Here is a 12,605-nt window from a genome sequence, read left to right on the forward strand (position 1 = left end):
TAGCGACATTTTGGCTCATCTCAATCAACAACTATCTGCATATGAATGGAGAAAAATTACAGGGTCAGATTGTGTACAGCACATTGACATTGGCATCAGCCGTTATCACCAAACGCTCTTGAATATCATTGTCTTTGCAACCATTGTGCGTTAAAATCTGAATCTGCTGGAAATGTTCCTGCTGTATGCAACCAACTCGAACATTTGCGTTCTCACAAACATATCTGGACTTCAGTGCATGTCTGAAAGCAGCTCGAGTCAATCCCTCTGTTCCTCATTGCGCATGTGTGTCTTCATTTAAGTGTGTTGTGCTGGTACTGTCTTGTTCAGTGTTACCGCATCTCCCCAATGTGATAGCTATTAAATTACCTCGGATAGGTTTCCGCCAAATCACATTCACGTTATTATCTCATCCCACCTAACCGACAGCGAGTGGAAAGAGAAAAGTGCCTGTGGCGGCGCTCGCTTTGCCCCTTTCCCTCTCCGTACTGTGGTACTCCAACTACTGACTCTAATAGTTTTCTGGCTCCCATGCGTTTGTCTTGTCAGCTCAATTCAACATTAATTTGACTGCAGATCCATCATCTGTATATCTCACTGTGCCGAGTCAGCCTTATGCCACACATCAAACGCAGAGGGCGACACAGAGGGAATGATATCAAACCCAGCACTGCAGGGAGCTGACCAAAGTGAAAAAAAAGAAGGCATCAAATTCCTCCCTCATTTTTGTCTCCCTGACAAATTCTGTATGTGCCGACTTTGTGGAAAACAGGAGTGAGAGAGAGCAAAGTAATAAAACGGAGACATGTGGAAAAAAAGATGAAGATGAAACGAGCGCGACTCAGACGTGCAAATAAAGGGATTTGAGGGGAAAGGAGCAGAGAAGGAAACGTGTGTTTACTGTAGTGGGTGGATGGGCAGGATTAGAAAAGATGTGTGTAGAGTGATAACAGAGTGCCTTCCTTTGGCATGTGGCTTAATGATCAGATCATTAGCACTTGAAGTTGGGGCATTTATTGTTACGTTTTATTCATCAAGGCAATGAGCTGGATTCGAAATGCCTCCCCTTGCCTTTCGATGCATTATATTAGACTATTTTATAGCAACAAGAAGCCAGCAGAATTCATTTGACTCCAGAGTGACTGAGGTGTTGTGCAATCGACTGCTGCAATATTGCTTTTCATTTATTGAACCCCACTGCTACCAGCGATTAAACATTACACCATGAGCAAATCAGATAGTGTAATCGTATCACAACTGAAGGAAAAACTTGTTCGCTCGAAGAAATATCAGTATGTTTCATTAGTGAGACCTCAGTCCAAGCAAAATAAAAGCATGTAGGGAGACGCACACACAGACATGGGTTTGGATGGAGATGGCGAGTGGAAAACAAGGGTTTCTTTGAGCAGATTTTAATTAGCAACGTTCATAGCTTGGCTCTGCTCTTTTATGATTGGACCACTGAAAGCCTTTTTGTTTGCCTAATGAAACACATTGAGGAGTATGTTCCTGAATTAAACCGTGTTTGTGTACGTGCGTGTGCACACACTTGCGAGCACGCGCAGCTCGCGTCCACCCATGTATCTGTTAAATGGGTCGGTGCCCACATTCTTTTTGGCGTATTAGAGTTCCGCTGGCAGGGACAAGAAGCCATAGAGGGAGAAAGAGATGAAAGAAACCCTAGCACTTTGTTTTCCCTCCTTTTCAAAATAGTTGTTTTAGGTAGGCAGCCATTGCCCATAATTGCTGAAACGAGGTCAGGTATTTGTCTGACTTGCTTATGATTTACTATAGTGTCTGTGCCCCAGTAATCTGAAATTAGAGCTGTGGTTCAGGGCAGCCCGACCTCAGACAGACCACATAGATTGTGTAATGCATAGCGTTCTGCTGGTTTCACTGGGCTGCCTTTTATGAACACGTTTCATACAAATCGCTCTTTATGATTTGAGAAGCTATGCAGACCGCGCTCACCATATTGTTTCCCATTTATTATGGATATAGATTTAATGTATTGCATCGTGCATTTAGGGGAGGACAAATGCAAATATTTATATTAAACAAAGTTATGCAATCGTTACAAGAACATTTAGAGCTCAGAATATTCAGGTTTCACATTATTCAGAATTAAAATTATACTCAAATAAAATGCTAATGATGTGATAATAATAATGTAAAGTGATATCTGTATCACTCATTTAACAAAGAAATTACTCAAATGACTTTGGAAGCACTTTGCCACAATAATAAACTGAATAATTAACACCCACAACATGTGGAGTGAGGCTTGTTAATATTTATTCATACCTTATACATATTTATAATTTAGTGCTAACAGTAATAACACAGATGTAATATTTTCTACATTGGAAAAAAGCTGTACTTTGCTGTTAAAGAGCTGCAGTGGTTTTGCCAGATTTCCACTTAAGTCTTAACGCTATGAGCGAGGTGCTGCAAGTGAGAACAATGTTTTTGCGGAGCTTCTGTACATTAATACATCTGAGCAGTTAATTGCTGCCATGACGACAGGACAGGGAGGGAAAGTGACATTAGATGAGTTGTTTACAAGAAAGCGGGTCTCCGCAGTGTAATTGGGTAGCCTATGTGTGTGGGTAGGTCAAAGTTTTTCTCCGTACCACCACACAAGTGTCTTGTGAGATGACAAAAGAGCTCTTGTGCTGCAGGATTGGGGAAAGTTACTAAAGCTGTGGCTAGATCATAATCTAAGTCACATTGAAGTGAGGCAGTGGGATTTCACGTCGGAGGGATATACTGTATTAGGAACATTTATTATATTGTGCAGTCACTCAGGCGACAAGAGGGAGGAAAAGGGATTTTATGATAAACGAGGCTTAATAGAAAACTAGAATTGCTCTCAGTAGAGCCTGTATCTCTGCCAGGGCCCTGCAGTCCCCTTAAATTCAATCAAGCCGTACCAAATTGCACAGCAGTCCTAAAACCTAACTGCTCACAATGACAAAGTTAAAATGCTAATGTTCATCAGGTAATGTTGACCATGTATACCACAGTGTGTTAGCTTGTAATTGTTCTTCATTGCTCACAACCAAAATGTTATATAAATGTGTATGTGCATAAATGTATGTCAATCCAATAGTTGGACACTTAAAACCACAAATCAAGGCATCACCTAAGTCATTACAACACATCATTTTAATTCGTCCCATTAGATATTGATATATTCCCTTAAATAAGTGAGATCACCAGCGGTTAATCCTCCGAGCAACTCTGCTATTTGTAATTAATCTCATGGCAATCAATTAAATAGCTGTCAAGGATTTTACTTAAAAACATGTCAGCATCAGTGTGGCACTACAGAAGAAGTAAAGCGATTACTATGGGCTTCATGATCTCACGACTAAAAATTGCTTGCCCAATTTAATAATAGACTGAGATCAAGGCCTTAAAGGTGAAGGCTTGAGGGTAAATTCAATGAAAAGTTAAATAGAAATATTACAGTGTTAAAACTGATTCCTGTAAAATAACATAATAAAAGAAATAAAAGGGCAAGAGCCAAAATCGGTCAAGAGGATAAGAAGTGAGATGGTAGAGTCTGAACACCCACGGATTAAAAGCTTTTCACATTATATTTCTGTTACTACTACTTACAGAAAATAGATGGAGCAGAAATCTCCCACACCAGGGCAGCTCTCCATTGTGCACACTTGCTCTGCAGCTCCGCTCAGCAAGTGATCCACATCCATTCTGCATGTGGTCTGAAGTGGCTTAATAGCCTTTTGTGTGTGTTCATTGAAAACAGAGCAAAGTGGATGAGGTGTGAGATAGAAAGCGACAAGACAATGACACATACAGGTGCTTGTACTCTGGCTTTGTAGCCTGAACCAGCGCAGGGCGACTCAGCAGGCGCTTAAGCACCAGTTTGCTCTTTTGTATGCACTTGACTCGTGATGCTTGAGGTCAAATGCTTCATAGGTTGTGTCATAAGGATCACAAGGCTTCAAGGTCGTATCTGACGCAATGTTACCTCGTCCAACCTCGGTTCTTTTTAGGAAAAACAATGAATCAAATGCCTGATTTCTTGAACTGTACTCGACACCAGGGAAAAGAAAGAGAACACATGATTCTGATGAGAGGATAATGGACGGGGATATCCTGACTGGGCCTCTAAGGGGACTGCGTCATCACAGTGTGCCTGCTGTGATGATGTTATCAGGGACAGCTGCATGGGGTGGAGCCAGGGCTGAGCAGTTGCCCGCAGATCCCCTCCACAGAGACCCCACCTGCTTCGCATGTCCAGTTCTCCTCTAAACCCCTCAAAGGGATTCCCTGAGTCCTCTTCTGTGTCCAATGGCCCCCATGTCTTTGAAGTCATGATCCTACGTGTTTTCATGGCATTGAAGTCATTATCCTATGGCCATGTCCTGTCGCATGTTTTATCCAAAAGTTTGTTTGATGTTGCAGGGCACTCTTCATGTAAGGTTTGGTCATAGGCCACAAAATATATCTGGACAAACAAAATTAATTACTCTCAACCCCTGTAGGCTATTTAAGAATTGGTATTTCTCAGACCAGTCAGGTCTGCAGTGTATGTAAAGGGACATCAATGGATTGCAGTGGCTGGCATGCACAGGGCAGTGGTTCTAATTCAATTAGAAGCCCTTGAAGAAGAAGCGCAGCCAAGCTTAATACCATCAATTAGGGGTTACTTTGCCATCTGATCAAAATCCCACACCCCGTTTGTGTGATTCATACAGGAAAATATGCCTCTTTGTCCTCGAGCTCAACCAACTCTTGGGAGAAGCTGGCGCGGGGTCAGGAAACAGTAGCTGAGGGTGTAGGAGTGGGAACCAAGGCAGCAGGGTTGGGGGTTGTTCATCGAGATAAGCCATAGTATGAGGTCATTTTGAATGAGAGCTGGTGTATTTTCATCTGCGCTTTCAGAAATGTCTTTATAGAGAAACAGCTGGTGTTCAGAGGAATCTGTTGTTGAGCATGAGGGAATATTTTCAGGGGTTCATTTCCATCAGAGGAAAAAGCTTCCCACTTCGATATGTAATATTGTAAAGTATGATCATATAGTGTATGGGTTTATTTGCAGTTTATGATGTAGATGCAATTATTTCATGTCCACTTAAAGTTCTGTGTAATAGTAAAATTAAGTCTTCATTTGTCACCGTTTATCTTTGGTGTCAAAAATACATTTTTGACATTGAATCAATTTCACTTCAGTTTCAAAAGGGGACGTTCAAAGCAAGGTGGCAGAATTCCCACTTGGCATCAATCTGTAACATTTTATATTTCCAAAGTCAGGGTAGTCTTTTATTCACCCCAATGGAAAAGTTTGAAAGCCTATGATGCAATAAAGGTCTTAATCCAATTTCATATTTTTGGTTAATCATTTTCTCGGATCTGATCGGCCTCTCACAGGAGCATCAGACTTGACAGGACACGCTCAGACCTTCTGTCCTGGAGCTGTGTCCGTGACAAGAACCTATGAATCACTCGCGCAAGATCCTGACATGATGGGACACGATACAAGTTGGCAACTGAACTTGGTCACATCACCACACTGCCATTCAACCACTGCTCGGAAATCCCAGTGATGGCACGAACCATTGTGGAGGAACTCATCAATGCTGTTTTATCAAAGCAATGTGGCAACTGTTATTCCTCGAGCATTTCTACATAAACTTACAACAGAGATGGCAGTTAGCAGCCTTGTCTTTGAGTGACACCCCAGTAATCTGTGCTATCCTCACTCCAACTGTGCCTGCACTTTGTCTCCAACAGAGCTCACCATGGAGACTAAAACGCTTTTTGGCTCAGGTCGAGAGTAGATCTATGCATGTGTGCAAGTATGAGTCATTAATAGGGATGTTTTATCATTCTCATAACGAAATGGAAACAGCATGTGAATGGCATTAGGTGATTAAGGAATATTGCACTTTGATGGACATCATTTTATGAAAGTGTACCGCAACAAGTAGGATATTCCCTGAATCTTACAATGGTTTGACTGACCTTAAAGTCATCCACAGATTTGTATTCAGTTGGGTTACATATCATCTAAACCTTTGCTTTATTTATTACTTTAAGTCTTGTGCATTTAACATCACATACACGTTCTTCTGTGATCCTGACTCCTTGATAGAGAATATTCAAGCATTTTGATTAGTCCCCACAGTTAGCACTGCAATATTGCCATGCTAAGTCTCATTAAATGTGTCCCGGGCTGGAATGGAAGAAATATTACATTTCCTGTTTTTAATTTTGAGAGAAAAGTTGAACTGGGACATTGGCAGCCCAGTCGAGGATATTAAAATGTGTGTGACTTCACTTTTTTTCCTGTGCAAAAAAGATTTGGAGAAAATTAGGCAGGAAATATGCGGCTTTCCCTGAAACCTAATGTTTCCTGTGGGATCTGCAGTATTGTTACACTGTTTATCAACCTCATAGGCTGCGTTTGCACTAGTTCCAGGGCTCATGTGGCACTAAGAGAAATTATTCAACTCTAAGATATTTATGTCTTCCAGCATGAATATCCTTGGATAAATAGACTTTTTCAAGTATGGTTGATTATCAAACCAATGTATGTCAGCCCCTCTATTTGCTTTCTATTAACAGTTAGAAACTGCCAAGACATCGAGTGGATGCTAATTGGATGTGAACTTCTCCTGAACTCTTTTGCAAGAATGCTTCATGTATGATAAGGGAATATGGTGAAAGAAATGGGCCTAACCCTAACCATTCATAACCATTTATATTTGTCCTGCTCCACAGGTTAGAGTCGGGGATCTCCAAATTTACCCATCGTCTGTCCCTCAAAGAGCGTCCGGCCAAGACAGAGAAGACCTCCTCGGACAGACCTCCATCATACAGGCGACGATCTCTCAGTGTGGACTGGTAAGACCAAAGACTTTCTCTGCATCTGCTTAATCCCACTCCTTCACAATCCATACAAATTGAAGGTTGCTTTAATGTACTTGGCCTTCACTACTTCTCATAAATCATGATAAACGACAGGAAGCGGTGACCACACATGGTTGTTAGTTTCTGACATTATGAGGTGAAATAAGACTTAGTCAATGGGTATCAGGAGCAGATTTTTTTTTTTTTTACCCATCACAACTGCAACTGTGAGTAGGCCTTGCTATGATATGTCTGTGTACAAAGTTAAGGCTGAGGACGATGAGGAATGGGGGCTGGATTTTTGAGGCGGGGGCAGAGAGGCGATAGGGTCCCGCTCTGCCTCTGCGTCTGGGTTTCGTTGAAGAGCGCCAAGCAGCTCCAGTGGCGCCGGCTCATCTTGCTCTTGTAAAGCTCCAGTCCTCAGGCAGCCGATGAAAGGAGTTTGAAAGCTTTCCATCACAAGGCTGCCTTCCCATCTCCACCCATGGGAATCCTTCCCAGTCTCTTCTCTTGTTGCCTGGCCTCCACTCGTTTATCTACCCATCCATCCTGCCATCTGTCCATCTGGCATCCCCCCTGAACTTCCTGCTATGTTCCCTTGGCTCTTCCTTTTTTTTTTACACTCTCTCGCAATTGGGAAAATAGCACCAGGTTAAAGCGGATCTCACACTTCCTCTGCATGTAATTGTGTCAATCAAAAAACAGTCACGGGTCTGAACAGTTCCCAGGTTTCTAATTGCAGTGTGGGGACTACAGTAGCTTTTCAGTGGAGTTACTTTGTGGTTTGGGGAGTTACAGGTGTTGGAATCTCTGAGGTCCTATCGGATCATGCTCGGGCCGGGTGTGAGGTCTTACGAGGTCTTTTGTCAGCCCTATGAGACCCACTGTGTGGTCTCGGACTGACTTTGCGATGTGTGGTCCGCCAGCAAAAATTGCGGTGTTAAGTGTATGACTGTTGGGAGTGTTGTATGTGCAGTGTGAGGTCCTTCGCTTTTAACAGCTCCATGTTTTCCTGCTATGTTGCTGGAGAGGGGACCTGGCCTTTAAAGTTCAGGCCCTGATTGATGTGGTCTGGTTTTAATGAAACACAGTGGGTAGATTGGACATGCTCATTTACAGGGGGGTTGAGAGGGGCGGGGGGTGGGCTCGGCTACAGCTGGATTCTGACTTTCTCTCCGGGGGCCGAGCCTCCGTTACGTGAGTGCGACCGGCCTTTTTGTGACATAATAAACAAGCGACCCCAGGAGGAGAGACTCAAGGTTGAGGGCTGAGTCATGAGGCCAAGGAGGTGAAACAAGGTCAGTTCAGCTCCTGACAAGACCAGCGCAGCTCCTCCGGAATGTACTGTCATCAATGCGCTCAGAAGGAAAACACATGTGCCGGCGGCATCACTTCATACCGACCCATGAGTCAGCTGCATTTTTGGAATTGCCCGGCATTTGTCACTCGTTATTGTTTTCATCACGGATTATGACAATTTTTCAGAAGTAATTGAGCTATATTTTTGGTATAAATTTCTTTTTTTCTATGGCTATATACGTCCTATAGTAAAGACTCAGAAATTAAAGTACTGATTCGACAGATCTATATTGGCCCCTTTTGTCTAAGAACTTCTTGGTGCCTTAGAGAATTTTCCATCCTGAGAAAGTGGCTGTAAAAAGTTTACAAAATACCTGGAATCTGTTTGCCTGTAATAAGAGTTAAATGCGGAAATGTCATCCATCAATATGTACTTTAAATGAAGTTTTAATTATGTTTATATACCTCCTCTCTCCCCACCTTTCTCTCTTTGAATAAAATTTTTTGACGTGAGACAAGGCCTATGTAAAACACCAAACTGGACAGTTTGCACATTGCAGTAAAGTGATCTCAAGTGGCTTAACACTGTACTATCTATTTAGTGGACCATTGGCGTTAATGTCAATTCAAATCAGAAACACAAACAATCTCAGACTATTAAGGGAATTCTGAGCTTAGGCAGCGACTGAAACAGAAGCTGTTTTGCAGCTTTATCAAAGTGTGTGTGAGCTGGCAGGACCTTGGGAAAACGCGATAATAAAAGATAATGGCAGAGTTATTGTTATTGGTAATCATAGTAAATGGGCTCTAGGGGTAGGCCTGGAGAAAAGAGTAGGAAGGGGGTAAAGGGTTTAAGGGAGTGTTAAAGGGGGAATAAAAGAGTATTTTGCTATGCTGTAAGTTTGCTGAAAAAATATTGACGCTTTTTTCCTGGAAAACTTCAGTGTTAATGATCATAATGTAACTCATTGACGTCTTTGGGTAAACATGGACGCCTCATGAGATTTTAAATGGAAACCAATTTTTACTTCTAGCTCTTTAAATCCTTTAAACCTGCATGAGTTTACCCCAGTCTCACTAAGGGAATTCTTAGCATTGTTATTTCTAAACTCACACTAACAATGATTTGTTTCCCCCTGGCAACTACATTTGCTGCATGGTTTTCTGTGCATGACGTGGACACAGGAGACATCCAGGGACAATGGTTCTTTTCCAGTGTGGTGCAGTAGTTAGCACTGCAACCTGTGCAGCGTGTACCCCGCCTCTCGCCCAATGTCAGCTGGGATTGGCTCCAGCACCCCACCACCATCCATAAAGGAAAAAACAGTATAAATAATGTATGAACTGACTGACTGAAATGAAAATCTTAATTTTCACACCTTCACATGGTGGCGGAGAGGCATTTCCAGTTGGTACCACCACAGAAAGTCTTTGATTGTGAAGGTTTAAATCTCATCCCCTGAGGGCCCCTCTGCTCTGTCTCGTGCCAGCCTGTCTTCAGGGATAACTCGATGCTGACAGCGTTATAATGTCTTAACTTCAACGTCGGGAAAGAAACTAGCCTCTCCTTCCTCGTTAATATATTAACACATACAGAGTTATAAAAACTTGTATTCATGCTCACACACATAGGGCCTGATCTACTATTTGTGACTGCAAGCGCAAAGCGAAATCTAATGGAATTGGAGGTCTTAGTGGAAGAGGCAAAAAAACATGTTGGTGAGCTAGTATTTGCCAGAAAGTAAATGCTGTGGGTGAAACAAAAACCAATGAAATTAAGAGAAGATGGCAGGACATAACAAGAAGAACCAAAGAAAAAATAGCTCTTAATAAAACCCAGCATATAAAACAGGTGGGGGGGGGGGGGGGTGTGGAAGAGATGCCTCTGACCCATATTGAGCAGCAGGTGCGGTTCACTTTCTGTGTGTGGCTCCAAATCAGCCTTCAGCTCATCCAAAAGCTCCAAAAATGGCATTGCTGGATAGGCGATAGGTCTGGATTATTTTTGCTTCTGTCAATCCAAACTGTTGCTAACACGAGCAGAAAAAACCTGTTCTCTCCGTCTTCTTCCATGCCGTCTCCTCCTCACCGCAATAACTGCAGCCATCTGTGGGCAACGCTGTGCCGATTAGCACCTACCTGTTAAACTTATTAAATATAGTCGCAGTCACAATCACCAAACTTATTTTGAGGCTTTGTAAATCAAAACGCGTGTGCTAAATTAAAGTATTGGCATCTACTGTGAAATCAAGTTTGCACATGTTTTTACATGCGCAAACTTTTAGTATATCAGGCCCATAGAGTAGCAAATACACATTGTGATAGTTTGCTGTATGTTTAGTTGGGTGTGTTTGGAGGAATGGGTGTTACCAAGTGTGAATCCTTAATAACGTTGCACAAAGGGAATAAAAATTAACACAGACAAATGACTGAAGTCTTAGTGGAAAATGAAGGCCAATGCTCAAGGGGCCCGGGTGTAAAGTGGTTTTAGACAGTGAGGCACTCGCCTCATTTGGTTCTAATTTAAATTAATATTCCCCCTTTTTCATTCTCTCTTTACAGTTCTCTCCTTTCTTCTGTGGCTGAGATCTGTCAGTTCAAACGAGTCGGACAAATGAGGAGGCTATAGATGCCTGTAATTTCTCTCTTTAGAAACTCTGATCAGAACACAATTAAAGTTGACTACAAAACGGGACTGATTCATGCCTTCGCTGGAATTTCTGTCACGTTATTTCTGCTTTTGAAGCTGCAATAACAGGAACATTATTCCATTACAACCCTAACCCCAAAATGTATCAAACACCGAAACTAATGGTGGAAATCACTATACATACAAATTGTATTTAGATATGATATACAAACTCAGTGCAAGCCACCCACCCATCCATCCATCCATCCATCCATTATCTGTACTGCTTATCCTTAGAGGGTCGCAGGGGAAAGCTGGAGCAAGCCCAGCTGACATTTGGCGAGAGGAGGGATACACCCTGGACAGGTCGCCAATGTATCGGAGGGCAGACATACAGAGACAAGGAACCATTCACTTTCACATTCACACCTACGTTCAATTTAGAGTTCAATGCAATACAAAGCTAGAACATTATTATTGTGTTTCTTGAACAGCTGCAGTAGCCTACTAAATGAACACTATTAGATGAGCTCAGCTTCTTCACTCTCAAGGATTCAGAAAAGATTCCCCTCAGATTGAAGCTGTTTATCGACGTAGTTTCAGTTTGTTCTGTTAAGTTTTTTACTTGGGCTGCTTCTTTGCCTGTGATATTAATTTGTAGGAGCTGAGCTGTTGGCGAGATGAGAGACGATAGATTCCAGTCCACATGAGGGAGCAAAATGTCTGCTTACCTCTCTCTGCTTTTGGATACGCCAAACACACACACACACACACACACACACACACACACACACACACACACACACACAGATTATTACACTACAGATGATTGCAAATACACATGCACACTCGCATTTGCATAATTTGCAAAAACAAATACATGTACACAGATACCTCTTCATGTACACACACACACACACACACGCACACACGCACGCACGCACGCACGCACGCACGCACGCACACACACACACACACACACACACACACACAGTGTTCCTGACTGTGGATGCTGTGGGCTGCTGCACTAAGGGAGATTTATGAGGCTGGCTCCCTCTTGTCCTCTGTGTCTCCGACTTGATACTCTGGTTTCCACTCCAAACCTCAACTCAGCACAGAGACACAGGGAGACGGAGGGAGTGGGGATGGAGGGAGGAAAGAGGACTGAAAGAGAAAAGTGTGCGTGTGTGTGTGTGTTTGGTGGGGGGGGGGGGGGGGGTGTGAAGGAGGAAAGAGTGATAATGATTGAGACTGAAGTGGATGGAGAGACAGATTGATAAGATGATGGAGAGAGACAGAAAGAAAGGGTGACGAAGAGTTTTGAAAGCTGAAGCGCAATTTCGGAGAAGTAGAAGTTTCGAAACACGGAGAAAATGAGCTGTGCGGTTAATGTGATGTGTCTGTGTGTGTTTGTTTCTGTTTTTGCCTGTGTGTGTGTGTGTGTGTGTGTGTGTGTATGTGTGTGTGCAGAACCAGTGGGTCAGAGGGTTAGCGTGGCTCCATGCGTTGCTTATAAGCTGATAAAAGAAAAATTAGTCTGGGGGGACCTGTGCCCCCTCTGCCTACTTTCTGTGAGGGTTTGTGGGTTGCATTCAGGGTCAGAGGTAGAAGGAAAATCAGCCGGGGACCCAGGAGGCTTGTGGTTTGAAACTCGTCTTCGAAAATGGTTTACAGATTGAGATAGGAAGCCCAGGTAGTGCAGACGTCCACACCCACGTCACTGAGCACTGGAATGTAACAGAGGCACCATGAGAGCCAGTAAAAGGTTTCACTCACGTCAGTTTCTCACTTA

The 12,605-nt window shown here is 42.9% G+C and overlaps 1 protein-coding gene across 5 annotated transcripts in view; it reads left to right on the plus strand.

Annotated features, from left to right (window-relative positions):
* Positions 1–12,605, plus strand: part of LOC117752424 (ankyrin repeat and fibronectin type-III domain-containing protein 1) — a 138,867-nt gene that overhangs the window by 95,289 nt on the left and 30,973 nt on the right. For all 5 annotated transcript variants that reach the window (XM_034569696.1, XM_034569697.1, XM_034569695.1 and 2 more), the window contains one exon: positions 6,757–6,879. In XM_034569696.1, coding sequence (XP_034425587.1) covers positions 6,757–6,879 — 123 coding nt within the window. The remainder of the gene's footprint in view (positions 1–6,756; positions 6,880–12,605) is intronic.

The sequence above is a fragment of the Hippoglossus hippoglossus genome, chromosome 19, assembly GCF_009819705.1.
Source record: "Hippoglossus hippoglossus isolate fHipHip1 chromosome 19, fHipHip1.pri, whole genome shotgun sequence".
Taxonomy (NCBI): domain Eukaryota; kingdom Metazoa; phylum Chordata; class Actinopteri; order Pleuronectiformes; family Pleuronectidae; genus Hippoglossus; species Hippoglossus hippoglossus.